The sequence below is a fragment of the Lonchura striata genome, chromosome 28, assembly GCF_050655825.1.
Source record: "Lonchura striata isolate lonStrDom1 chromosome 28, ASM5065582v1, whole genome shotgun sequence".
In the NCBI taxonomy this organism is placed as follows: domain Eukaryota; kingdom Metazoa; phylum Chordata; class Aves; order Passeriformes; family Estrildidae; genus Lonchura; species Lonchura striata.
In genome coordinates this window covers 3978646-4005553 of record NC_140730.1, presented here as the reverse complement: position 1 = coordinate 4005553, position 26908 = coordinate 3978646, and the positions used below count along the sequence as shown (strand labels likewise).

Genomic DNA, 26908 nt, shown 5'->3' with positions numbered 1-26908 from the left:
TTTCAGAAATCCCCTATTTTCCACACCCACCAGGGTCCCTACACACAAATGATGAAAAGGACTGAAAACTTAAGTTATTAAAATTCTCTTTTCATAAGAAGTTTATTTATGCAGTTCTTAGGGTCCTGTACAAGAGAGTAAAAACAGACATACTGTAATAAACAGTTTTGTTTTAATACAAACATGAAAATCAATGAGAAGTGTTTAAGAAAGCATTTGTAATGTGGGAAGGGTGGCAGCCAAAAGTGATCATTTGAAAAATACAATTTACAGTTATTTTTTACAAATTTTGGGATGCATTAAATTCCCTTCAAAACGAAGTCCTAAGTCCCAACTCACACTCAATGTAGAGCAGGTGATTCCTGCAGAAAGGCTGGAGAGACCAGTTAACCAGCCAGTTACCTTTATTAACCACAGAAACTCCAGGGATCAGGGAAGGATGGGTCGGGAATAAGGCAGCCTGGAACACTCAGACTGCAGTTACCATTCACAGTCCTTTGAATAGATCTTTAGTTAGGCTAGAAATGAGGACACAAGTTAGTCATCATTCTTCCCCAAGCCCTACAACTTCTACAAGTACAAAGGAGCACGTCCTCACACAGCTCTTTGTGCATTCCCCTGGCAAGTCCAAGAGAACAAGAAATCATGGCAGTTTTGAGCATGATCATCAGCCAAACACACCACCACAATAACCCCTTAGCAATCATCAGGGAGATGATCAGCATCTCACAGGAAGGGAGAGACAAAATAATTTTCAGCAGCAGTAAAGAGACTTACAATAATCCATAGGATTTATAAATCTGAGGCTGGAAGTCTGATGCTGGGATAAGGTTCTGATGTCAGGAAACATGAGCTGTGCCTGTCAGCACAGGACAAAGATAACACAGGTGTGAAATCAGTGACAGAACAGCAGCTCCACCATTTATTGACAGGCTGACAGTCTCCACCCCAAGGAGTGATGACTGTGCAATGTACTGCAACCAGCCTCAAAAATAAGGTCAACCACAGAATTCCATGATACTAAAAAAAGGGAATTTGAGGACATGCTCAAAAGTGGGTTTGTTTCTCTACAAAACAAATGTTAATCAATTACCTGACATTTTAGTGGTATTTAGACACTGAGAATGTGGTAGTAAGCAGTTAGTTTTGCAGACCTACTTCAATTCCTCAGTTTTACAGGTTTTGTACCCAATTTCTGATTTTTTCCTCCTTAGTTGAAGAAAGCTTAGACACATAGAGATTATGTATGTATTTACAGAGTACCTCTCTGACAATTGCATTTTCCATTACATTCATACTTAATAAACACAGTAATTGAAGGATGTGAAGGAAACCTACTGTATTTCTCCTAGATTTGATGCTTGTGTTTAGTGACACACAGTTAAGCCCACGTGCAGTGCAATGTCTTTAACCTTTTCCTCTCTTACACTTGCATTTTAGGTTTCATGTTGCTTACACAGATTTCATGTCTGTGTAGAGCCTTCCTACCCACAAGTACAGTGATGACTGTAGTCACAGTAACTGCATGAGACTTCCTGAGATCAAGCAATAATGTTGTTTTTCATAAACACAACCATTTCAAAGGAAATAATGTTATAATTAGGTACATAAACACATGCAACAACCAGTGTAAGTTTAAACAGAAGGTATTCACATACAAAGAATTCTGTATTCAAGAGTAACTTCAGATTTTGAAAATGAGAGAAAAATCACAATACCATCCTTCACATTTTACCCACTTGTAAATGAATATGGTTTGCTTTCCCATCTTGGGATGAGTTATTGATACAGTCCACAGGCAAGAACCAGCATCATGGTAGACCCATGGTATCAAGTCAGATAAACACCAATTTTTCCAGTCACTCTGAAAAATAAATCTGGCTCAGCATCTGACTGTATAAAGCACAATACAGATGCAAGAATACACAGTTATTACTAAGCCAGAAGAAAATTTTTACAGAGTTATGTAGGAAATTCAACCTGTCTTATCACCACCCCAGTTGTGCCTCAAACATTTCTTGAAGCACACACAAATTCTTTAAAACCATCCTTAGCTAAAGACAAGAGGTGCTGCTTGTCCAGTCTACAGGTCTGTGTTAACTACACTCTGTCTAGCAGCCTCCTCAGTAACTTAACATGGTTTTTATCCTACAAATACATCTATGTGTAAATCCACTACAGGGCATGTTCATCAAGTCCTCATGCTAAAAAGCCACAAGTAAACAAATAACCAAACCATCATAAGGTTATGGTTAGAGGAAAGCTTTAATCAGGACAGAGATAATCTAAATGCACCTAAAATGCATTTCTATAAACCAGCAACTTACAGAGTGAAATCTTTCTCCACTTTAGAACAGGCAGTATTCCTGTTGGGCCCAATTGCATGCTGCAGATTTATAGTTTAATTGTGTGTAACCACAGCAACACTTATTAGCGCTACTCTGAGGCCCAGAGTTCAATACCACAAACTTGAAGAGAACAAAACCGGTGAGTAAATTCCACAACTTCAAAAATCAACTTTAATTTCACCCTTAAGTGCAGTTGCCAATGTAAACAAAGTATGTTTCAATTCCAGCGAGCTGCAAGACCCAGGTGGTGTGTTCACTGGGGCAGGTACACCATCACTGCAAGCCCTGGGCAGCAGCCTTGGAGGGTGATGCTCTTACTGGCTCCTGTAAGTCTAATCAGAGTCAGGCTTGCAGCCCCTGCCCTGTGAGCAGCACCCACTGAGGAGATGTACTTGGCTCTGGCCTTCCACACAGGGGAATGTACTGGGCTGGGTTTGTGGGAATAGTAACAGGCTGCTCACTGACACAGGCTGTGAGCAGGCTGATGGCTGCAGTGATCCACACCCAGCAGCAAGGCCAGGCTCAGTCCAAGAGAGTCTCTTTTCTAAGTGTTCTGATGCGCAACATTTATTTGCATATGTGAGCAAGTGTGCTTGGGAACACACGACTGGGAGCAGTGCAATACGTTTCCTTGTCATGATTTAAAACTGCCTACTCTGTCATGATAGGTCTGGAGTCATTCCCAGCTGGAGAGTGGTAAAGCCACCCATTGCAAGGTGACAGATTTTGTGTAAGTGTCCCTGCCTGACCCCGGTTCTCCAAGAACTGATGACAGATCATCTGTACAGGACTCAGTGTAACCATCAGATCCTGTTAAACGTGTCTGAATGTCTCCAGTACTTAATTAAGCACAGTCAAGTCTAACACGGATTAATGACCAATGGTAAGGACCCATTCTATGTACAACACACATTCTTTTTTTAAAAAAATAGATTCCTTTAAGGAGAATTTTTTTAAAACTTCAATTGTACTTGTGGATTGTCTAGAGTAACACAGCTGAGTAAGAGACAGGCAGATGAAGGAGTTTCTCTGTAGTAGTAAAGAGGTGGAGCTGCAGAAAGCTCCCTTGTACCTCCTGGGAAGGCATCAGCCTGCACTGTTCACCTTGGTGCATTTCTGGGATGGTCTCATGCCACTGTTCCATGTGCAGCTACACAATGGATATGCACAAGTACTATGCATGCACACAGGTACTTCACTAACAGTGGCATTTAAGTTTCTCATTTTGATCACAACTTCATCTTTCTAAACTGGATACGTGACAGATACGAATGAAGACTGAAGCAACGGTGCTGCATCCCAGGTCACATGTGCTCAGCTCGTCCTCTGCTAGACAATACACATGCTCGGTGGCAATCCGACAAAAATAAACTTGTTTCATCTCCAAAATTGAAGAGTCAGACAATTACCAAAATAAGCCATATCTTATTCAGATGGTCACAGAGTGACAAGGTATGTTGGGAGCACTAAGTCCACAGAAAGAGGAAACCTCACTTAGCACAGGCACAGTCCAGCTCAGATTAAGGCCGTGTCCCTCACAGAAGAACACATCGGAAAAAGCTGCTTTTCTTTTGCTGGTCTTGTGTGATTTTGACTCCCTGGTTGCTGCCTTGAGGGCTATTGCCTTCCTGAAGATGGAAAGAATATCCAGTTACTTATTTATCCTTAACAGATTCTTCCATCCATACTTCATCTGGCCACTCTTAACCATGCCTGAGACACTCAAGAACCTTTCCCACAATCAGTAAGAGGCTTCACTCATTTATCTGAGTCTTACACCAGCCACAACCAAAAACTGGAGAACTGCATCTGCAGCTTTTGTCTTCAGCCAGCTCACACTGTGCCTATGCCTCAGCTTCCATCAACTCAAAGACAGCTGAGACTAAAAACCAATAAACTACAGGGCATGTTGTTGAAAGGCCAAGGAATCATCAGCAAGACCCAAAATATCCCACTGTCTGGTCACATGAAGGTGGAAATATTAGTAAGAGCAGAAAGAGCCTTCATTAGCTTCATTTCATATTCCTTAAGGAACAATCCAACATCACTGTGCATTTATTTGCTGTAAAAACACAACCCAATTGTTGCTCAGGATATTCGTGCAAAGATTATCCAAACCCATTCATTCTTTACCTATTCTTAAAGGGTTTGAAGTTTCTACCCTGAAGTATGATGTCTGCCTCCTCTATCTCTAATTTATATGATTTTCAGACTGCAAGAGTGAGAAGTATCATTAAACTGCTCCACCTTTCACCTGACTTTTGATAAAACAAGTAACAGATAATTTTATTTAGAAAATATCAACCATTACAGCTAATTCCTGAAATGAAGAGACAGCCAATGTCAGAGCACAGCTTGACAAACTAAAAATACATTTCTAGAACTTTCAGGGATCCTTCATGAAAGAGACTGACACATTTTTTTATACACTGTGAAACAGTCCTTGCAATGTGGCTTTTGATTTGCTTTTTTTTTCCAATTTAAATCCAGCATGGAGAAATCAAAGTTACTCACCAACTTCTTGTCCATTTTTGCTTTGATATCTCTTGCAAGAGTGAAAAATGCCTGTGACAAGTCAAACAGTTCAGTGTTACAGGGTATAAAATGTCTTCTAACACTTTTGTATAGCAATAAGCTGCCTTCCCAAGTTTTGATATACTATACAAGAAACGTTAAGCTCTCAGTATTTTCCTCTCTGCTCCAGGTTTCAATGCTCCTTCTCTAGCTCCACAACCTTCTTTCTGAGCCCCAAAGCCACACTGCCACCCCCAGCCAGGGTCTCTGCTGCAGGAAAGTGCTCAACAACCCAACCATGGAGTTCTGCATCCCACACTGCTGGTTTGCACAAAGAGGACAAGAAATACAAGAGAAAGGCAGCAGTACTTACATTCTCTATGTTTATATTTGCTTTTGCACTGGTCTCCATGAATTTAATCCCGAAACTTGCAGCAAGCTGAACAAAAGCATATTGCATATTATTGAACAATTGCAGGAACAGCTCCAAACACAGTCCTGGGCACAGCATCTGTCCCTGCTGCCACCAGCAGTGGAGTTGGGGATTTACTCATGCAGAACAAAAATTAGGAACTAAATCCCACTGCAGTTGGCATCTGTTCTCACTGTCTTTGCTCTGCTCTTTTACACTCTGCACACTTTTTAGGTTGCTCTTTTTCGTTTCTTGCATAGATACCTTGTCAGTCTTGTAACAACCACAGTGCAGAAAAAATCTCTGCCTCGCCTAAGTAACATCTGACATCAGAAAAGACAATCCCATCTATCTTGTCTCAGTGGCTTTCAGCCAAAACAGACATTTATCCATGTCCAACTCTAGCATCCTTTTAGAGAAGTCCTGCTGGTTGCCTTGCATCTGTTAGATAATTGATAAGAATACTTAACACAGGTTCTGCTGTTGATGCCAGTGGGGGAAAGCATTGCCATGGCAGCTTGAGGAATGCTCAGGCACTGCACTCAGGAACACCACAGGGGTACCATGGCACGTGCAGACAATCAGCAGGCCAGGTTTTGGACTCTGAAAAGCCTAAGTCAAAATACATCAAAGCCACGGCACTTACCTTCTCCCCTTGCTCTCTAGAGACTTGTCTTTTGTCATTTGCATCACATTTGTTCCCCAGGATCATTTTTTCAACGTCTGGAGAAGCGTGCTGAGACAAACACAGACCAGAAACTCAGGCTTGGCTTTTGTAGACAAACATTGTCAGACAGGTGAGGCACCCACTGAGTACCCAACACAGAGATGCCAGTCCTGAGAATCTTCCCCAGATTTCCAGGCTCCCCCAACCCTTCTTCCCAGGATGTAACCTGCACCATGGCAATTCTTGGATCAATTGTTGTGGTAGGAAATTGTCACATTAGGTGCCCTCAGAAGTACAGGGGCTACAGCCCTCACAACAAAGCACTGTCAGCCAAGGCATTCCAAAAGCTTTTACTGATTTCCATCCCACTTATCTTCCAAGTTCCCTGCAGCACATGAGAAAATTTAATGCTTCTGAAGCAATTATTTTCATGGGAACAAATGATACCTTTAACAGTCAGTAATAAGTAAAGAGAGAAATTACCTCTTCAATATTCCTCACCCAGTTCCGAATATTTTCAAAAGATTTTTCATTGGTGATGTCGTACACTAGCATAATGCCCTAAAGGTAAAGAAAGACTGTTTCAGCAGGAGTTAAAGGTTTATCCACAGCAGAGAGGAGCAACTCAACAGTGGCTATTTTTAATAACTGGTTCCCAGCTAATGGCAGTGAGATAAGGTGTGCAGGACATGTATTTATAGAGTGAAACATGGAGGAAGCTGCCTTTCCAAAGTCCCAGATCATCCCAGTGTGGGAAATGGATTCGTAGAGAGTTCTCAAGGCCTGACAGAAAGCTCACACATAATGCAAACTTTGAGATAAGAAATGCTGACTTAGAAATACTATAGAATAGAATATTGTTAAGAGAGAAATTGAGCTAGAAAAAAGTTTCAAAATATGGTTTTGTAAATAAGACTAGATACTTTGGAGAAATAGAATTAAAGAAAATATATTGTAGTGGGACCTATGAGAGGTAGTTTTAGATGATTGGTTTTAATGTATCTACAACACGGTGTGGTAAAAAGTTGGGAAGCCAAGAAACACTTATAGTGCATTGTAATGAGGAAATAGTTGGCTTCTGATTGTGATGGTGTGAATTATAACATCTGTATTGTCTCACCCTTCTCATGAGACTGAAAATGAAATGAAAGTTTTTGAAACACCGCTCAGTTACCCCATCTCTAAGTCAAGAAAATGGTATTATCCAACATCCCAGCACAGCTCCAGCAGCACTTGGAGCAGAGCTGTGAGTGTTCTGTGTCAGAGCCAGCTGGGTTTGTCCCCCCTGTCCCCGAGCTGCCCCTACCATGGCTCCCCTGTAGTAGGCGGTGGTGATGGTCCGGAACCGCTCCTGCCCAGCCGTGTCCCTGCAACAGACACAACACGGGGCTCAGTTCCAGTTAACACCACAAAAGCCTTCAGTTAATTTGAAGCACTCTTCAGAGCTGCCTTTTGGCTTCTAAAACACCATAAACCACAGAGCAGCACAACCGCATAGGAACCGAACCGAACCTCCCCACGCACAGCACACAGCCCCAGCGATCAGACGCTGACTGCAGCACAGGAGCCTTACCAGATCTGCAGCTTGATTCTCTTGCCATCGAGCTCTATCGTTCTAATTTTAAAGTCGATTCCTGAAAGGAAAACCAATTTCTTTACTCCCAGCTCCCGCCCAACGGCCAAATCCAAGGCTTTGCCCTCAATCCCGCTGCTCGGTGTGGCGTCCCTCAGTGCTCCCTCCCGGCACCGGCCGCTCCGGGGAGGTCTGGCGCCGGCCCGGTCTGGAGTGTCCCGCCACGGCTGCGAGTCCGGCAGCAAGCCCCGAGCCCGGCGGAGAGCACCGAGCCCGGCGGAGCCCCGAGCCCGGCGGAGAGCCCCGAGCCCGGCGGAGAGCCCCGAGCCCGGCGGAGAGCACCGAGCCCGGCGGAGCCCCGAGCCCGGCGGAGAGCCCCGAGCCCGGCGGAGAGCCCCGAGCCCGGCGGAGAGCACCGAGCCCGGCGGAGCCCCGAGCCCGGCGGAGAGCCCCGAGCCCCGGGCCCGCCCGCGGCTCCCGCGGCCCGAGCCCCGAGCGGGACGCGGCCCGGCGGGGATGGCGGCCGGGCGGCGCTCACCGATGGTGGAGATGAAGGTGGCGTTGAAGGCGTCCTCGGAGAAGCGGAAGAGCGCGCAGGTCTTGCCCACGCCCGAGTCGCCGATCAGCAGCAGCTTGAACAGGTAATCGTAGGTCTTCGCCATGTTGGTGGGCCCCGCCCGCCACGCGCTCATTGGCCCAGCCCGGCGGAGAGCGCACGGAGCCGGCCCGCCATTGGCTGGCGGACCTGAGACGGATGTAAGCGGCGCTGCGATTGGCTATCGACCCCCCCCTCCGGTGTCCCGTCATTTCCCGGCGGTAACACAATGACGTCATCCCGTACCTGCCCGCACCGTGACGTCACACCCCCAGCGGTACAAGAATCCTCAAGAAGCCGCGGTACTGTGAGAAATTGTTTAATAAGAAACGGCAGCGGGGGCGGCGCCGCTCGGGTGCAGCTCCCACCGGGGCTTACACCAAAGGACAGAGGAACCGTGAGAGCAGCCACGGCCCCGGCACGGCCGCGCGGCTCCCCGGCCCCCAGGGATGCCCGGGGCCCGCGGTGCGGCTGTGCCGGGCATAACTTAAGTGGCTTGTCCGGGATACAGAGAGAGAGGGGAAGGAGCGAGGCAGGGGCAGGTGGCGCCTGCTGGCAGCGCTGAGCCACTCATATACAGTTCAGTTCATTTAGTGTCTGGTCCAGTGTCTGGTGCAAGCCCAGGTTCTCCTCTTTGGCTTGAGCAAGTTTTTCTGGTGAGAAAGGAGAAAAGCACAAGATTTAAATAATGTTATTTTCTAGCCTTTTTGCTTTAAATAAAACCTGGGGTAACTTACCTTCATATTTAAGACACTTTTATATCATCAAAACAGGGCCATTTTTTTTGTAATTGCTGTCCCTAAGGGAGTTTTTTGGACCCATCTCATGGAACATGTCAGACCTGTGTTTTAATGTGTCACTGTGTCATTTATAGGCCACATCCTGCTGGCTTTTCCTTGGAGTGAGAGGTTTTTAACCAGGCTGGTGGAGTACGAGCAGACACTGAGTGCACTCAAAGCTTTTCACTGACTAAAGGGAACACCAAAATTCAAGTGTTTGCCCCATCCTGACCATGTCTTGCCCAACCCCACACGAGCAGCTGTGTGGCGAGCACATTTCTCTCCCTCTCAGGATTTTTCATAGAGGTGCACAGAGAGAAATGAAAGAGAAAACAATTTCTATTTCTGCTCCTTGTTTTTCCTATTTGGAACGTGTTTGGAGAATTGTTTACCTGGGGTGAGTTCTTGGTTGGATTCTGTGAGGATTGTTTGAGCCTGATGGCCAATCCAACCCACCTGGGGCTGCACTCTCAGAGAGGGTCACGAGTTGTGAGAGAGTTAGAGTCAGAGAAAGTAGTATGGAGTTTTAGTATCCTGCTTTTATATAGCATATTAATGTATTTTAACATAGTTATAATAAAGAAATCATTCAGCCTTCTAAATTGAGTCAGACATTGTAATTTCTTCCCATTGGGTTCGCCTACATTAACAATACAGCTGAATGTGTTTTTGGTGTTGCCACCACTGTATTTGAGGTGATCTACACAGAAGTAAACCCTGCAAGATGAAAAGTAGAGGTATCATGTTTTATTGAGCTCAGTTCCCAGAGGTGGAAGTGGCACAGGAGTGACAGGGATTACAGGCAAGAAAAGCTTGAGAAAACACAGTGAGCGGAAGGCCGTGTCCCCACGCAGGGGCGGGTCACAAAGAGGTCATGTCGTTGAGGGCATGGTCCAGCTCCTCACTGATGGCTTTGTACTTCAGCTTCTGAGCATAGAGCTCGTCTGTCAGCACCAGGGCAGCAGGAACAGGCAGCAAGAAATGCAGGCAAGAGAAGAGGCCACAGGAGGAGAACGGAGACAGGCAAAAGGCAACAGCAGCCAAAGCAGTTGGGGAGGAAAACAAAAGAAGAAAACAGAAGCGTAGTTGAGTATCAGAAGGAAAGCAAAACACCCGCCAAGCTGCCTGGTCAGAAGTTTCACCTATGTGAACTTTTTGTCTTTTTGTAATCTCATTATTGTTTTCAGATTAAGTAGGGTGGGGATCGTGAGCCCTTGAGTCCCTCCATCTGTTAGTTGGCCAAAATCAGGTCATTGTTACCAACTTTATGAAAGAAAACCTTTTTCAGGAGAACTTTCACCACACAGGGCAGGTGCCCAGTGGACACATCACACCCATCCACCAATATGCCTGACCAATGCTGCTGTTCTTTCCCGTTACATCCACCACCCAACTCCTAGAATTTGTTTTCTGATTTTAAACTGACCACCTTTAAAGAAACTTGACTCATTCCATACCTTCCAGGTCATCAATAGACTTTTCCAGTTTGGCAACAGTTCTCTCTGCAAATTCTGCACGAGTTTCAGCCTAAAAAAGTTGAAACAGCATCACTGGATGCTCCTAGAAAGATTATGCCCTAAGATGCATCCAGCATGGGGATGGCCAAACTTACTTCTTTCAGCTTGTCAGAGAGAATCTTGATTTCTTCTTCATATTTATCTTCTTTTTCCGAGTACTGTGAAAACAATAAACACTCTTTAAGGGAAATTGTAGCAACAATAATAAATGTTTATGAAACTGTGACCTATTTATAAGCACTCTTCCTTTTACAACAGCTGCAAACACCATTTCCGTGCTTTTCTGCTCTCCTGCAGACCTTCAGGATTGTTTGGAGTGGTATCCACAGGCAGGCAGGTAAACCTCTCATCTGCTTTTTATTTCTGGTTTATTTCTGTGAATTCTATTTACAAGTTTAGGCTTTGCCCATATCCTTTAGTTTACTGAAAGAACCAACCTTTTCAGATTGAGCTTCCAAAGATTTCAGGTTGTTTGTGACGTTCTTTAACTCCTCTTCGAGGTCACTGCATTTACTAGAAGGAGAAAATAGAAGTATGAATTACTGGTGTTCCTGTTATGATTTGGAGGAGTCTAAGAAATACAAGGGAGGAAGTAATTAAGTGTGAAAGAAGAAAACCAGGTATGCAGTGTGCAAACAGACTTTTCTGCAAGTACTAACTACATGCCTGCCTACCAGATTATTTTTATTGAAATATAGTGTTGGTATTTCCTATATTCTAGAAAGTTACTCACACTTCAGACACCTCTGCACGCTCCTCAGCTCTTTCCAGTTCACCCTCCAAAATAACCAGTTTACGGGCAACCTGTAAAAAGACAACAGCCAGTTGTCAGGCCAGTGTGCAATTTGCAAAATCACAGCACGGCCTGGGTTGGGAGGGACCTCAAAAATCATCTAGTTCCACCCCCTGCCACAGCCTGGGACAACTTCCTTGCAGATTTCAGAAAGCACTCAGAAGTACTCTGTTCCTGCTTCCTCTGGAGTAAGGAAATTAGGTTAAAGCATGCACCCACAGAGGTAACAGCCCTCCCCAATTAGTTAGATTTTGCAGTATTTTTTGCATTAGGTACCTAAGGAGTGCAAATCACTATTAAAATTCCTCCTTGCTGGCAATGTTGCAAGGTTGAAGCATCGCCCAGTGCCAACTGAACAGAGGGACTAGACTGAAGAGCAGTGTTACTGTTCATGGCTCTCCCACAGCTTTCACCATTTCCTTCTCCCTTTTACCTCCTCATACTTGCGGTCGGCTTCTTCAGCAATGTGCTTGGCCTCCTTCAACTGCATTTCCTGAATTTCCATTTTCTCTTCATCTTTCATTGCTCTGTTCTCAATAACCTTCATTCCTCTGCAGAAATCAAAGCATGTTTAACTGAGAAGTATTTTGGCACTTGTATCTCAACTTCACAAAGTGGAATTTGAGATTTGTAGCCTAAAAGTGACCCATCGTGTTCATCAAGGCTAACAGAATTACCCAATCAAGCTTGTAAAAAAGTTTCAAGTCTCTGCCCTGCAGTAGCACATGCAGATACTTAATGACACAGGAATATTTTATTCACGTCTTCATTCTTTTAACAACAGAAAATAAAAAAGGAGCGTACCTCTCGCTCTCATCTGCTGCTTTCTCAGCCTCCTCCAGTTTCTGCAGGGCTGTGGCCAGTCGTTCCTGGGCACGATCCAACTCCTCTTCCACGAGCTGGATGCGTCTGTTCAGAGCTGCCACCTCCCCTTCAGCCTGCGTGGAACCAGAGCAGGGTCACACAGGGCACTTGCTGCTGGCACATGCCCCCAGTGAATCAGTTTCCCTACAACTTCAGCAGCATCTCCCTGGGACATGCAGGGCAGCTCAGGGGCCCTTCTGCCTCTGCTTTTTTGTTTGCTTAAACTCTGGCATCTCAGGAATGTCAAGGTATGGAGTGTGTGCTTGTCCTTTCTTTTTTTAATGGCACTTATCATTCCTGCCACACAAAAAGGAAATCTACAGGATTGCAAAAGGATCGGGGTATTTTTGGAGCACTTCACAGGGCTGCATCTATTCAAATTCAAAAAATGAACTGTTTCCACGATGGCTTAGTTCCAAAACCTTCACCGTTGGTTTCTCTGCCCTTGGTTTCAGTGGCGCCCTGTCACAGCTCGCTGTGAAGCTGGAGCCAGTTCCTGATCCATCCTGGCTGCCGGAGAATCTACGTGGTCAGCTGGGCACAGACACTGACCTCAGGCTTTTTTGGGACAAAATCAGATATATTCTTAAAATATATCTGATTTTTGCTGATATAACTTTGCTTCCTGTGGTACATAAGGGATTAGGCAGGGCGCATTTCTCAGTAATAAGATCTGTTTGTGTATTGCTGAATAAACTGCACAGTAATTGGAACACCACTAATGTGTATAAGAAATAGACTAGTTAATAAAAGGAAGATACTGCTGGGAGAAATGCGATACAGACAACATGGACAAACTGGTGTCCATAAATATGTGTTTATTAAGATTCAACTCCTTTAATTGCTTGTTTTTGAAGGAAAATAGAGCCCTGCTTTAGTAACTGCCAGGCTTGTGCACTATATTGTCCCCCAGTCTAAGGAGGATTGCCATATACAGGATTAACTTTTTTTTTCCCAAACACTTTTGTGGAATACAGACTCTGGAGGGGCAACTGTTTTATGCTTTATGTTAAAACACTTTGGAAAAAAAAAAAGCGTTTTGCTGCAGCTTAGCAAATTTGGTCACTGACCACTCCTAAGCTGGAGGAAGTGGTTTCCATTCACTTCTGAGCCATCTTGGAAAGGAGTTCAGCGGCTGATCCAAATGGAAGCTGACCCAGGATTCCTCTAGTCAGAAATTATCCAACATTTAATCTGTTTTAAACCAGTGCAGCGTTTAACTTCCCGATTTATACGCAAGGCATCGATCATGTACAAAACTGGCATCTGTTCTGTGGCAGCAACTCCTTCCACTAGACAGGGCACTTTTAAGTCACATTTTAATTCAGCAAGATTCCAAAGTTATGGAGTCGGGGCCACTGGGAATCTGGGGTGAGCCTGGCTCCACCTCTCCCAGCAGCAGCCCGCAGTCCTTATACGGTAAAACTAACTCGCTGACATGTGATAAAATAGCAGGAAGATGCCGGGAAGGCTGATCGCACACAAATCTAAGTGAAACCAGCTGTCCAACCCCGGGAGAGCCGCACGCTAGCGGAGAATTCGCGTTTCTCTGTGAAAACCAGGACGGAAAGTTATTTTTCAGCAGTTCGGACATTTCCCAGCTGTGCTGAAGCCAGCGGTGCGGCGCCGAGAGGCGGGAACTCCCCGCTCCGTGTCATGCAGCGCTTTTGCCTAATTAAACAGCCATTTCCTATTAAACTCTCAACCGCTCCCCAGTGCCGAGGGGTGCTCGAACGCCTTTTCCGCAGGATGGGCCCCAAAGCGCGATAAGCGGCGGGCGAGCCGCCGCCGCGCCCGGTGCTCCCGCGGGCCGGGCCGGTGCGGGCGCGGCGCTGCGGCGGCGCCCGCGGGCGGTGAGTGCGGAGCGGAGCGGAGCAGCGCGGGGACAGCCCGGGGATGGAGGCAGCCGGCGGCCAAGCCGTCCTCCCGCAGCGGGGAAGAGCCGGGCGCGCCGCAGCGAGAGAGAGCCAGAGACAGGAAGGAAGGAGCAGCCCGGGAGAGAGCGACCGAGAGAGGCGAGCAGGCAGCCCGGGCGGTCTCACTTTCTCCCGCAGGTCCCGTTCCAGGTCCAGCTCCCGCTGGAGGACCTGCGCGCGGTCCTCCGCCTCATCCGCCTGTTGCTGCAGGCACTGGATCTTCCTCTTGACGGCTTCCAGGGAGCTCGGCGCGGCCATGGGCGCGGCGGACGGGCTGGGCGCGGAGCTGCTGCACGTGGCGGGCCCGCGCCTTTCAATGGCCCGCTGACGTCACGCGGCTGGAGGTGGAGGTGGTGACGTAGCGCCCGGGCCGCCCCGCCCGGCACGGCCCGGCCCGGCCCGGCCCGGGGGATGCTGCCCCCGGGGATGCTGCCCCCGCGGCAATTTGACCCCGGGGATGCTGCCCCCGCGGCATTTTGCCCCCGCGGGATGCTGCCCCCAGAGGATTTTTCCTCCACGAGATGCTGCCCGCGCGGGATTTTGCCCCCAGAGGATTTTGACCCCCGCGGGATGATGCCCCGGGAAGATTTTGCCCCCGGGGATGCTGCCCCCGGGGATGCTGTCCCCGGAGGATTTTGCCCCCGCGGGATGCTGCCCCCCGGGGATGCTGACCCCGCGGGATTTTGCCCCGAGAGGATTTTGCCCCCACGGGATGCTGCCCCCCGGGGATACTTTTCCCGGAGGATTTTGCCCCCACGAGATGCTATCCCCGCGGGATTTTGTCCCCCCGGGGATGCTGTCCGGGAGGATTTTGCCCCCGCGGGATGCTGCCCCCAGAGGATTTTGCCCCCACGAGATGCTGCCCCCGTGGGATTTTGCCCCCAGAGGATTTTGCCCCCGCGGGATGATGCCCCGGGAGGATTTTCCCCCCCGGGGATGCTGCCCTTGCGGGATTCTGCCCCCCGGGATGCTACCCCCGAGGATGCTGCTCCCGCGGAATTCTGCCCCGGGAGGATTTTGCCCCCGGGGATGCTGTCCCCGCGGGATGCTGTCCGGGAGGATTTTGCCCCCGCGGGATGCTGTCCCCGCGGGATGCTGTCCGGGAGGATTTTGCCCCCGCGGGATGCTGCCCCCAGAGGATTTTGCCTCCGCGGGATGATGTCCCCGGAGGATTTTGACCCCCCGAGGATGCTGCCCTCGGGGATGCTGCCCCCGCAGCCGCGCTCCCCGGCCCCACAAAAGTGGAGCTTTCGCGCCACTGCCACGACGAGGCGGGCGTGGCAGGGAGCCTGGACTGGCCTTTAGCCCTGTTGCGGGGATGAAGGCAAAGGGCATCCATAGCCCTGCTGCCGTGCCATTTTCCTTCCAAAGGCAGCATGTTGTTTAGTTCTATTAAAGGGGATTTCTCCTTTCCTAAAGAACACCCGGCAGGTCCCCCGGGGTCCCCTCAGGGTACCCATCGAGCTCCCGGGGGCAGCTGCGGGTGCCATGGTCTCGGTGCAGAACAGCCCCGCTCCCTCCAGCAGAGGGGAGAGGCGATTAAAACCTTGCACTCTTAAAATCCCCTAACCCCGCCTTTCTGCCTCGGCAGAAATGCCTACAGCCACTGAAGTGCATACAAATAGAGCAAGTGTTAGCCATGGATACATACATCAGTGGCTTTCTTCTCAGCCTGCTCCAGTTTTTCCTGGGCATCTTTAAGAGCCTCTGAGTATTTATCCAGCTCATCTTCAGTTCCTTTCAGCTTCTTCTGCAGAGCCACCAGCTCATCTTCTACCTTTCAAGAGAAAAAAATCCACAATGTGAACATACTGATGTAGTATCAGTTAGTTTACTATGGTAAAACCAGTCTTTACTATTAGTATTAGACCAGATCAAAGTTCTGCTAGTGATAGTAGTCTGAGAATGACTAGTAGCAGTTGCCAGGGAGGGATCATTAAAAACATGTCATCCTTGAGCAACACTGCCTGCCACCACACGCACAGGATCTTGGTATAAGCCCTTTTTCACTTCACTTAGGTTTTTTTTTTTTTGACACCCTGAAGCATAATTATAGATGTTTTTAAATTATGTCCTTTTACTGTTTCTTCTAACACTATTGCCTGGTGATTTTTTTGGAAACTATTCAATTCCTGTACAGCTGAAAAAAATTAGCAGTCCTTCCTTAATGATCTTTGTGTGTGCTTCAGGACACTTCAGCCCAAATGAGATGCTGTGGATGTGGGAGGGAACGGGGCTGGCTTTTCTCTAGGTGGCACCTCAAGAGGTCCCTTCCAACTTGGAATATTCTCTGTGGCCCAACATTATAGGTTTCACCATACGATGAGGCTCAGAATCCTCCATACCATATAAATCCATATTTTTCACTAGAATGGTGCTATTTATAACCTGCTGGGAGGGTGTTTAGTGACAGTCTCATGCTCCCTTGTGCATGAGTGATAAGGTGAAGAATTCACCTTATCAAAGGCCTGCTGCTGATAAGGGCGGGCCTGCAAACCCATCTGCTTCATCCTTTCATTTGCAACACAAAACAGCTCAGTCTGTTGAGACAGTGATTTACCCATTTAGCTCCACCTTCACAGAAATTTACTCTATCAAAATAGTTTGTGTTTTGGTGTACTTCCTTCATTTTAGTTTCACTAAGAGTTTTAAAGACAGTTTTGGTAGTGTGCTGTTCTGGAATGCTGTTGTGTTGCAGAGAATAACCAGACAGTGTGAGAGAACTGCAAACTTTGCTTGGATGTTCTGACAGAGGGACAGTGAGCAGCATGAAGCAGATGTTGGCTTTGTGTATGAATATTAAAGTAATTATTTGAGTACTGTGCCCACATTAAAAAAGAAGCTGAAAGTTTTGAGACAATTCAGAAAAGAGAGTAAGATCAAAGATTTATTTTTTCTAAAGAAGAAGAAATATTAGGCCAGATGAATGCTTATAGCGTATTAGAGTAGTGTGGAAGATGTAGAAGCAGCCAAATTTAAAGAATGGGAAAGATGTGGCACTTCTAGAAGTGCTATAAAAACTTGAATGTACTCAGCTAACATTTCAAGATCATTCTGGAAATATTAAAGCTCAAATAGGAGACAGACACCCAGAATAAAGACATTAAAAAGCAAAAGAATACGAAAACATTATTGTTAGAATTCAGATAAAAGAACAGCATTCAAATTAAGATATTTTCCATTATTCTTAACACAAAAAATAAGAGCATATATCTCCTGTTGAGTCTCAGCTGGTACCTCTAAGGGGCACTCTCTGCACCAAGAACTTTATTAATTCATTTCAAGGAGAGGCTTAATTAATGTTTAGACACAGCCGACTCTATTAGCACTAGTCCTACAGGTGTCAGGGTTTACAGCTTTGATTTTAAATATGTAAAGGCCTCTTGCATGGAATCAAAGCATGAGAAATTTAGGACAATTATGTAAGATTTAAGAAAACTTAGACAAAGTACTGTTAATAATCTGTGGATGATGTTAATTTTGGAAAGACTGAGATGGCTGAGAAGTTACAGCCCAGTCCTGGCTAGAACCATAACAAAAAGGCAAAAAACTTCAAAAGAAGATTAACAGAAAACTGACTTCCAATTATTTTGCTTTCTGAATCAGAACATTGCCACACAGTATTTTGTCACACTTATTTCCACAGCACACACACAGCCAGTGATTTTATTTCCACTTACCTGCTTGCATTTGTCCTCAGCTGCCTTCTTATCCGTCTCAGCCTGCTCTGCTCTGTCAATGGCATTCTCCTTGTCTAACTTCAACATCTGCATCTTTTTCTTGATAGCTTCCATTTTTGCTCAAGGGCAGGCTGGATCTGTCACACAGCTAAAAGAATCTACAATTTTAGATTTTTAACAGCTTGGGCAGAGAAAGAAGTTGTACCCAGGCAAGTCACAGGGGAAAATGAGCTACAAGTGGTTTTCGAGAGCTTTAAACCCAGAGCCCCCTGGACAAAACCCAGATCTATTGGCCTCTTCTCTGGTGCTCCATCCACAGCCTTTCTAAGGAATGAGCTGGAACAGACTCACTAGAGGAATCTTCACCACTCCATCTCCTTATTTGGGTCCTGTTTTCTTAAAGAGAAAACTGTTTCCATTTTTAAGCTTCTGACAGAAGCAAGAGTGTTGACATATGAACACATGCTTGAAGAAAAGCTGATTAGCTCCCCTTTGTGTGTGCACAGCAATTAACCAACCCAGCAGATCTTGGGGATGGCCTGCCTTCCTGGAATAAAGGCATGAAGCTAATGAAGGGAAGGATCTCTTTACGTTACTCCAAAATAAATCCAGACATAAAATAAATAATTCAATTTTTTAAAAAAATCTATGTTTAAGCGGTAGCTAAATTTAAGTTATAAAAATATGCAGGATATGAGACAGCAGAGGTTTTTACTGTAAAAATAAGCACTGGTGTTAAGGAACTAGCTATAATGTGTGATAGTATAACGCATAACAGAGCTCAAATTTAGATGTCAACTTCAGGCTCAAGGTAAACTCAGTGAGTTTGAATGCCTGTCCTTGAAATTTCCCTCAATAAATACTTGGGGAACTGAACAACACTTGAAGTTGCAGTCTGATGAGCACCATAAATTACTCCTTCTGCTGTATGAAGCAGTCACCTTCACTCTGTCAGGGAAGAGCAGGCTCTGGGGCGGGCAGGAATTTCTCCACTGACAGAGGACACCAAGCAGAGCCTCCAACAGCCCCAGGACGAGCTCTGCTTCCTTTTGCAGCTCTATTAAACACGTCCCCAAAACCATTCCATCCCTTCACAAGCTCTTGCTGAGCTTCCCAGCCCCACACAGCCTTGTCCTGACTGCTCTGATGTTCTGATATTCTGATACAAGGCAGCTTCCAGAGCCATTTCTGACTTAGCTACCCTGGCACCTGCATAGAGCCATGGAATATACTGAGATGGGTCCCATGGGGGTCATCAAATCCAACTCCTGGTAGCCCAACAATTCCACCCTGTGCCTGAGAACGTTGCCCAAACACTCCTGGAGCTCTGGTACCCCTGGGGCTGTCCCCTGGGCAATACCTCCAGTGCCCAAGCACCCTCTGGGGGAAGAACCTTTTCCTGATATCCACCCTTCACATTGCCCAGTTCTTTCCCCGATCCAGGTCCCGTTGACCACTCGGTGCCCTTTCCCTGCTCAGCTCTGCCGTGCTCCGGTCCCTGCAGCCCCGTCCCAGCCCGAGCTCCCTGCACAGCCCCTCTGTACACGCCATGAGGGCACAGGACACTCGGCACAAGCCCCAGAACTTCCCCATCCTCTGGGGCTGGGCTGGCACAGCACTGAAAGGCCTTTGGAAGAGACTTTTAGGGGAAAAATCTGACCTTTATTGAGCTAAACATGATGGTAGAGCGGACACAAAGCCAACACCAGCCCAATGCCTGCGGCTGTGATGGAGTTCATTTCCTTCCCAGCGGCTGGTACGGGGCTGTGTTTTGGATTTGTTCTGAACACAGAGTTGAGAATATAGTGATGCTTTTGTTATTGCTGAGCTTGCACAGAGCCAAGGCCTTTCCTGCCACTTACAGGACCAAGCTGGGGTGCCTGAGAGACTGGGAGGGGACAAAGCCAGGATATTGCAGAGCATCTGACATCCCACTCAGGATATAAATGGGGAGAAGGAGGAACAAATGGGGGACTTTTGGAGTGATGGCATTTGTCTTCCCATGTCACCATTCCATGGGATGTGGTCCTGTTCTCCTGCAGTGCGCAGCACCCACGGGAAACAGTGAATTAATTCCCGATTTTCCTTCGCTTGTGCGCACAGCTTTTGTTTTCCCTATTAAACTGCCTTCCTTCCAACCCAGCAGTTCTCCAGCTTTTACCCTTCTGATTCTCTCTTGATTCCGCTCGTGGGCGAGCAAGAGAGTGGCTACGCGGTGCTCGGCAGCCAGCTGGGGTTAAAACGCGACAACGACTTTGTCGTAGCTGTTTAAATCAAAACGAATTAATTTTACAAACCCCAGCCCGCCCCGCAGCCCAAGATGGCTGCCGGGAGCCCTCAGGGGCGGCGCTGAGGCGGCGCCAAGATGGCGGCGGCCGCGGACTGCGGCTCCCGGCGGGCTGCGGGGGCGGCCCCGCCCGGGCACCGCCAGCGGCGGCGGGGGGGTTTGCTTCATTTGTGTGCTTTTAACCCCTTCTTTTTCTTCTTCTTCGTCTCTGTTTGATTTGTTTTAATGTTAAAAAAAAAAAATCGGAATTTTTAACAGCTCTAAGTTCAGTGTTTACGTAGAAACTAGTGCTGGCACTTGGTATGCGCCTGTATCCCTCTGAACGCCTCACGAAATTAAGTGTGATTTTTCCGGGTGTCTCTCTAGGAAGGCGGTCTTTCTAATTTAATTCCAATGACTTTTTTTTCCTGAGCATTTTTTAAAGTCTAATTCCAATGACTTTTAAGCTATTCCGTGATTTGAACAGTGGAAGGTAAAATCACACAGGACCTCAGTCTGGTGCGGGTTTAAGGTGTAGGGGTGAAGCACTGTGTTATCAGTGTTTCCAATCCTTGAGAAATATTACAGCCCAATAAAACACATTAATCACAATAATTTGCACTTCTCCTCGCCCTCCTGGCGTGGGAGTTTGCTGGTGGAGGTCAGCAGAGGCTCTGCAGGAGTTTGGGGATGAAAACAAGGAGCTGAGCGAGGCTGAGTGAGGTGAGCACAGGGTGAGCACAGGACCCCCACCAGATTTCTTTGGGACAAGACACATCTCTAATAATTTTTCTCAGCTGGCTGAGTGGTCCAGCTCACACCGCTGCTGTCTGTTCCAAGCAGCTGGCTGTGTTTTATGGCTCTGTTATGTGTAATAGGTATAATCCGCGCCATTTCTAGTATGCTATACGTGATATTAAATATTTGTTAGAGTATACACGCTTGTATTAGGAGCCCCCCCCCCCCCCCCAACCCTTGTTCAAAACCTGGTGTATATTAAACCAAATTTACAAGTAAAAGGATGTGTCTTGACCAGGAGATGGGCCATGTCTGGACAGATACGGGGACACCAGGAGATGGGCCATGTCTGGAGAGAATCAGGACACCCAGGCACTGATCATCGCCTGAACGACCCGAGATGGATGTCACAGAAATCTTTGGGCAGATACATGTAAATGCAGGTTCCTGTAAATTTCATCAAGAGATTCAACAACTCCGGATGCTGAATTGTTCTTCATCACCAAAAAAGAAAATCTTATTAACCTATGGACTCTGAATGGAAGAAAAGACTGACTGCCGAGACCTTAGCCTCAGGCGGAATTTTCCCTATAAAAACCGCCTGTGCCAGGATGGAGGTGTGTGGGCATAGAGGAAAACCTGTGCTGAGGCTGACTCCTTGTTGCACACCCAGGGCCGACCCCAGGCTTGGCTCTGTTCTTTCCTTGTGGCTGGCTAGATAGAATTTGATTGCAAATAAATATTTTATTTTTTCATTTTAAATTTGGCTAGACAAATTTTCATTTATAACAGCTCTTTTAGGGCTTCCTTCCCTCAGCCATGCTGCCGCTGCCATCCTGCCGTCAGAGCTGTTCCACCTCGTGCTCAGCGTGCCACGAGGCTGGATGTGCCACAGGCTCTCTGACTCAGAGGAGCAGCTTTTGGGGTGTAGTTTGAAGACACAAGGGAGGGCAATGGAGTGGGAAGGACTGTGTTAGCCCCGTTTGACCCAGCACATGTAGGAACTTGTGGAATGGAGGCTGATGCGAGGCTGTGCGTGCTGCTCCTCGGGACAACAGCTGCTTGTACCCTTAGGTGTGCATTTTGAGCTGTTCCTGTGGCTGCCCTCACAGCCTCATCATAATCTCTATGATAGAGAGAAGCAAAAGTGGTTTTCCAGTCAGCTCACCAGCCCCCTTCCTGCCACAGCCTCGGGCAGGCTTGGATTCAGGGCTGGGGAAGCAAACATCGAATAAAATTATTTTTCCTTTCTACTTCAGCTGAGGAAGATAATTTTTCTAATCAACGCTGTTGCGTGACTCAGAGCCACATTTAGAAAGGAACATCAAGAAACATGTCACCCTCTGTAGCCCTTCAACCAGGTACATGCCCTTCTTCCCTTCCCTGCTTCACGAACTGGAGAGAAGCACCTGAAGAATTCAGTGATGATAATCCTGTCAGTCCCACAGCCTCTGGTTTTCATTAGCTTGAGAAACAGTGAGCAACCAAGAAAGAAGAGCACTCTAAACCATTTCTTTTTCTTTTTTTTTTTTTTTTTCCTGATTGTTTGTTTCAGGCAGGCAGGAAGGTGCTTTACAGGCTGTAAGAGTTCCTTTGTTTTTCCTTTTCTTTCTGAGGAATTGTTTGGGCTGAGCAAAGCTTGGCAAGGTTGGTGTGTAAATATGAGAGGATACCAGAAGGAAATGAAGTTGGATTGTTGGAGAGTGTGCTCATTCCTTTGGCAGCAGGCTGCATGGGAAGCTTGTCACAGCAGGCATCTGAACAGGCTGGGGGTGGTCAGACCTGTGGCCTGAAGTCTGGCAGGTCTCAACATTTTCTCTGCTGTCAATCCTTACTCCTTTTTTTGTGGCCCAGCAGTTAGCTGAGACACACAACATGGCCCATTTCTCTAGCTGTGAAAAACAGACACTTTATATTCCCCAGTTTCTCCTGCAGCTCCTTGTCTGCTCCAAACTTTGGTCATAAAAGATCTTCTTCCTCTCTTCCACACTGATTGAGCTCCCCTCATATACAAAGCTGCATGTATCAAGGCTCAAGCAATTCAAAGCAAAAGAAAGAAGCTTTTGACAACCCTTTACCATTTTCCTTAATTTTACTAAAATAAGTAACTCCTAACAATCCACTCTCTTGTAAATTTTCTCTTGTAGAAATAATATAATATGGTGGATCAGTAGAAAAGGTGACACTAGAGTGAACATCAAACTTATCTCTCTTCCTGAAATTTCCTTTTAAATGACAAGATGTGTAAACCCTCACATCTCAGTGAATTTTTTGCTCTGTGGGTTCTCCCTCCACCCTTTTCAGTGTGTGTGCCAGTGCCAACCTGAAATACATTCTCATTAAGTATCCATTACTGACCAGGGATGAACACTGGGCTGAGTGTGATGAAAATAGTAGATCTGCTTTTCCTGTGCCTCGATCCAAGGGAAATCTACCTCTTTTCTTTAATAATCCCAGTTACTTGCATTTCCCAGCAGGATCTTTGAACACCTGAGAAGATTAATTTTACACTGTTTTGAATAGGATGGCAGAATTCCTCGATACCAGAAACACACACCTGCTTGGGAAGCCAGCATTAGAAGAACAGGGTACAACAGAAGAAAGCAAATGCCACCCTGAATCCATGCTAGTATTTCTGACTAATACAGAATGGAGAGGATCCTGGAAAAGAAGGAATCAGCCTCTACGAGAAGAATTTGGCTGCCCTTCTTTTCTCTGGACTGGTCTTCGTCAGTGAGACCTTTCAGGATTTGCATGTAGAGCACAGGACTATCCCTGCTGGCCGTCTCCTCCTTGTTTTTCACTCTTCCAGCCCATTGCTGGGCCCCAGCCAATGCTCCCAGCTCTGCCTTGCCGTTAGATGGCAATGCAGATCCACAGATTGTGTCTCTCTTCCTCGAGCCTCTGGAAAATGATGGTGCTGCAGCTGGAATGGCTCTTAAAGCCTCAAATCTTCTATTTCCACCCGTTTCACTTGTGAAGACTGAGGCACCTGAATTTGTTTCGCCTGAAAGAAGTGGAGCTGCCATCCCTGAGTCCTCAGTGGCACAAACATTCTCTCTGTCTCTCCATCCAGGCCCTCCTTTGTGTGCAGATTTTGTGGTTTTTTTACTCTTCCACCAGTTAACTGATTTATCTTTTGCTTTGCTGTTTCCACCACCATTTTGTTGTCTTGCTTATTTCTCAGCTTATAGCCAACCCTCTCTGGCCAAAGCCCAAGGATACAAACTTCTTCTGAGGGCCATGAATTTCCTATCTGGGATGTTATAAAGAACTGCAGTGAGAAATAGCTACCACCACAAAATGCTTTCCTCCATATCAATTTTTCAGCTTTTCCATTGTCTGCACTTGACTGGTTCATTTAACATGTGCATTACCAGTTTTTTTATTTTTTTTTCCCCTTCACATTGCCTTTTCCACCAGAAAATGTCACCAACTCACATCCAACTTTTGCTCAGAAAACTTGCAGGTTCATTTGTGTTCCAAACCCAGGCAGGTTTGCTCCTTCAAAACTAAATATAAATACTTTTTTTTTTTTTTTTTTTTTTAACCTGTAGCCTGTTTGAAGTTCAATTCCATGCCAAACAATCCACCAACTCCCAGTAGTGCAATATTTTTGCTGGGCAGTTGGCCAGAGCAGTGGTGGGGCCTTTTGGAATCTGATTTGGATACTTGCAGCAGGATCTGCTTTACTTGGTGGCTTCAGCTGTGTTACTGGCAGAAATCCTCATTTGTAGCAGACAGAATGACAGTACCATCTTTAAAAAAAAAAATCTATTATACTGGTGGAGCTGATGGAGAGCTCCTGATTGTGGCTTAGAGCAGGGCAAGAAGATGTTGACACTTTCCCCCATGCCAGGCAAGGATGAGAGGCTGGGGCTCTGCTTGACAGTCATATCTCCTACACATTAAAGTAAGCACCTTCCAGCTTTTCTGGATTTAAAATGTCTAAACAAAGAGGATTTGGTCTTAATCCCCAGGAGAAGTGCTCCTCTATCACAGAAAGGCTCTTTTTTCCTGGTGCACAAGAAGTTACTAGTGTTCTAAGCCCTCTTGCAGATGTGAGCAGTGTGCTGCAGATAAATTGTATCAGGAGAAAGCTTTATCACTTGGGCTTACATATTTTGTCCTTATCCGTTGGACTCTTAAAAAGCTGTTGCATTTAATTACTCATTTCTCAAAGCATTAATTAATCGTTTATTATCTCTTTGTCCATTTGCTGGAGATGTAAGTTGACATATAAAGTGAGCCCAGTCATTTCATAACCAAGCACATCTCAGGAGGAGAGAAGCACTGAGTGATATGAAAGGCCTTACTCATCTTGGCATGTGGTGGTACAGCTCTAGTTGGGGCCTCTGGTACTTCAGAAATATAAATACCAGTACCTTAAACTGCTTCATCACCTGAGGAACTGAATAATTAGGTGACAGCTGCATATTGGAGTGAAGATTATAACCTTCTTTTATCACTGTTAAGCCTGCACAGCTGTTCACTCTGTGAATGAACCTTTCCCAGCCTCCTGCTTCCCCAGCACCTAATTTGGGTGTCAGAGCTCACAATGCTGCAGCCTTTCCTCTGAACCTTTGGCTAAAGGAGTAGGAGAACAGTGTTTTGGGCTGAGAATGTGCCCACCAACTGACATGAGCCTTTTTGGGACTCTGAGAAAAAGCCCCTCTTTAGTACCCAGTGTTGTAGGACTGCAGGTGTAAAGTCTGGTCAGCCTGAGCAGGGTGGTCAGCTCTCATGCTTCATCCCTTGCTCTCTGCTTCCAAACACAAAGTGTCCCCAAAGAGCCATCAGAGGAAAGTCCTTAGTGTTCAGCACTACTGACCACAAGCCCTGGGATCAGAGGGCTTCAGGGAGCAGCAAAGGGTCTGCCTTGGCAGAACGACAGCACTGGCGGAGTGATTTCCTCAAAGATTTAACAGGTTCTGCCAGGGGAATTGGCATCAGATTCTTCCCAGATGTTTCAGGTTCCCTGTGATTGCTGCCAGAAAAGAAAGAAACCTTTATTTCCATATTGAAACCTTTATTTCCTTAGCAAAACCTTTATTTTCTTATTGAGCAGCATCCCACTTCTCTATTGCCCTTTTCAAGGAGAGCAGCACAGCAAACAGCAGAACAGCCACTGTCAAACAACCAAGCCCACCAAAAACCCACCTGCCTAAGAAATGAATGTCTCTATTCTGTCATTATGAGAAGTTATAAGGCCCAAGATCATCTCAACCATCTTGAGACATCTTAACAGAGCACCTAATTTAGGCAGGTGTTTCTCTTTTGCTCTAGTCAATGGAGTGAGGAAGCTCTGAGAACAAAAGAGGAGACATTTTATAAATGCTGTTGCTTTATTTCTTCTGTCTGTAAAAAAAATCACAGCCCACCTGGGTTTTAAATTGCTTTTCAGGATTTCCTAATGAATGTCTCTGAATATTTGCATGTCTTTTGTTTGCCCTCAATATGGGGAAAAGCTTAAGTCAACAAGTTTTTATTTGATTTGTAAATAATGCCAGAGTGACACTTTATTACAGATTCCCAGAACTCTGACTCCATGTCTTATCCTCCAGATATGACATACCAGAGACAGGGTGCCAGGTGCAGGCTAGGGGACAGAAATGAAAATAATTTTGAGGAAAGACCATCTAGAACTTTACCTCATACCTGTCTTTAGCCTACAAATCATCAGAAGCTGGTGAAATAATTGCTTTGGACAGATAATAAAGTATGCTCAAGCAAAACTAAGGTATTTAATATACTGCTCAAGTCAATTTCCCTTATTTCTGCTGTCCTTTTGCTTTTAATAGTGGTTTAATGAAAAATCCAGAATTAATTGAAACTGGCATTAGGCATTCACGTGTTCCGTGAGGATTTCATTGCTTCAATATTTCATAAGCTGACTTCAGTGCTATGCTTCTCCTTATCCTGCTTTCATAGTCTGGGATATCATCCCTTTTCATAAAATGAAGGGTCCCAGTGTGGGCAGATGGGGGTACAAGAGGAAAGTTTGCAACCACATGATAGGCAAAGAAATAAAAATAATAGCTGCTTTCTTCCTGCCACCATCCCCCCTTTTCTCTGTAATGATTTGCATCTGAGCCTTGATGGGAAAGAGCTGTCCTAAAAATAAACAGGATCTGTCTGAAAGGTGTCTGAGGGAGGTATTTGGCAACTGTCAGGCTGTCACGTATGCTAAAGGATGGAGCTGATGGGCTTGCTGACTCCAGACAGGCTCTGCTGAAGTGAGGATGC

At 46.2% G+C, this 26908-nt stretch overlaps 2 protein-coding genes across 5 annotated transcripts; both read right to left on the bottom strand.

The window, feature by feature from the left end:
• Positions 1-83: 83 nt before the first annotated feature.
• RAB8A (RAB8A, member RAS oncogene family) lies at positions 84-8221 on the bottom strand. The gene is made up of 8 exons (XM_021540085.4): positions 8053-8221; positions 7515-7575; positions 7248-7308; positions 6425-6502; positions 5921-6010; positions 5236-5301; positions 4863-4913; positions 84-3976 (listed from the first exon to the last, which is right to left on the bottom strand). Exons 1-8 carry the CDS (start codon positions 8204-8206, stop codon positions 3884-3886), a joined length of 654 nt encoding a protein of 217 aa, XP_021395760.2. The 5' UTR covers positions 8207-8221; the 3' UTR covers positions 84-3883.
• A 191-nt stretch (positions 8222-8412) lies between these two features.
• Positions 8413-17991, bottom strand: TPM4 (tropomyosin 4). Of its 4 annotated transcripts, none has more exons than XM_021540080.3 (9): positions 17659-17991; positions 15630-15755; positions 12003-12136; positions 11632-11749; positions 11139-11209; positions 10843-10918; positions 10501-10563; positions 10346-10415; positions 8413-8762 (listed from the first exon to the last, which is right to left on the bottom strand). In XM_021540080.3, exons 1-9 carry the CDS (start codon positions 17770-17772, stop codon positions 8680-8682), a joined length of 855 nt encoding a protein of 284 aa, XP_021395755.1. In that variant the 5' UTR covers positions 17773-17991; the 3' UTR covers positions 8413-8679. The 4 variants fall into 4 exon arrangements, with proteins under 4 accessions (XP_021395755.1, XP_021395757.1, XP_021395756.1 ...); XM_021540081.4 differs by lacking the exon at positions 8413-8762 and adding an exon at positions 9621-9832; XM_021540082.4 differs by lacking the exons at positions 15630-15755; positions 17659-17991 and adding an exon at positions 14105-14310.
• Between the last annotated feature and the right edge of the window lie 8917 nt (positions 17992-26908).

Excerpts from the sequence above, each read along its gene's own strand:
- TPM4 (XM_021540080.3), bottom strand. The coding sequence starts at position 17,772 with ATGGAAGCTATCAAGAAAAAGATGCAGATGTTGAAGTTAGACAAGGAG. Across the intron at positions 12,137-15,629 it reads CTGAGAAGAAAGCCACTGAT|GCTGAAGGGGAGGTGGCAGC; the intron begins GTATGTATCCAT and ends GGTTCCACGCAG. Across the intron at positions 10,919-11,138 it reads CGTGCAGAGGTGTCTGAAGT|TAAATGCAGTGACCTCGAAG; the intron begins GTGAGTAACTTT and ends TTCTCCTTCTAG.
- RAB8A (XM_021540085.4), bottom strand. The coding sequence starts at position 8,206 with ATGAGCGCGTGGCGGGCGGGGCCCACCAACATGGCGAAGACCTACGAT. Across the intron at positions 5,302-5,920 it reads CTAGAGAGCAAGGGGAGAAG|CTTGCTGCAAGTTTCGGGAT; the intron begins GTAAGTGCCGTG and ends GCTTTTGTTCAG. Across the intron at positions 4,914-5,235 it reads CAAATATAAACATAGAGAAT|GCATTTTTCACTCTTGCAAG; the intron begins GTAAGTACTGCT and ends GACTTGTCACAG.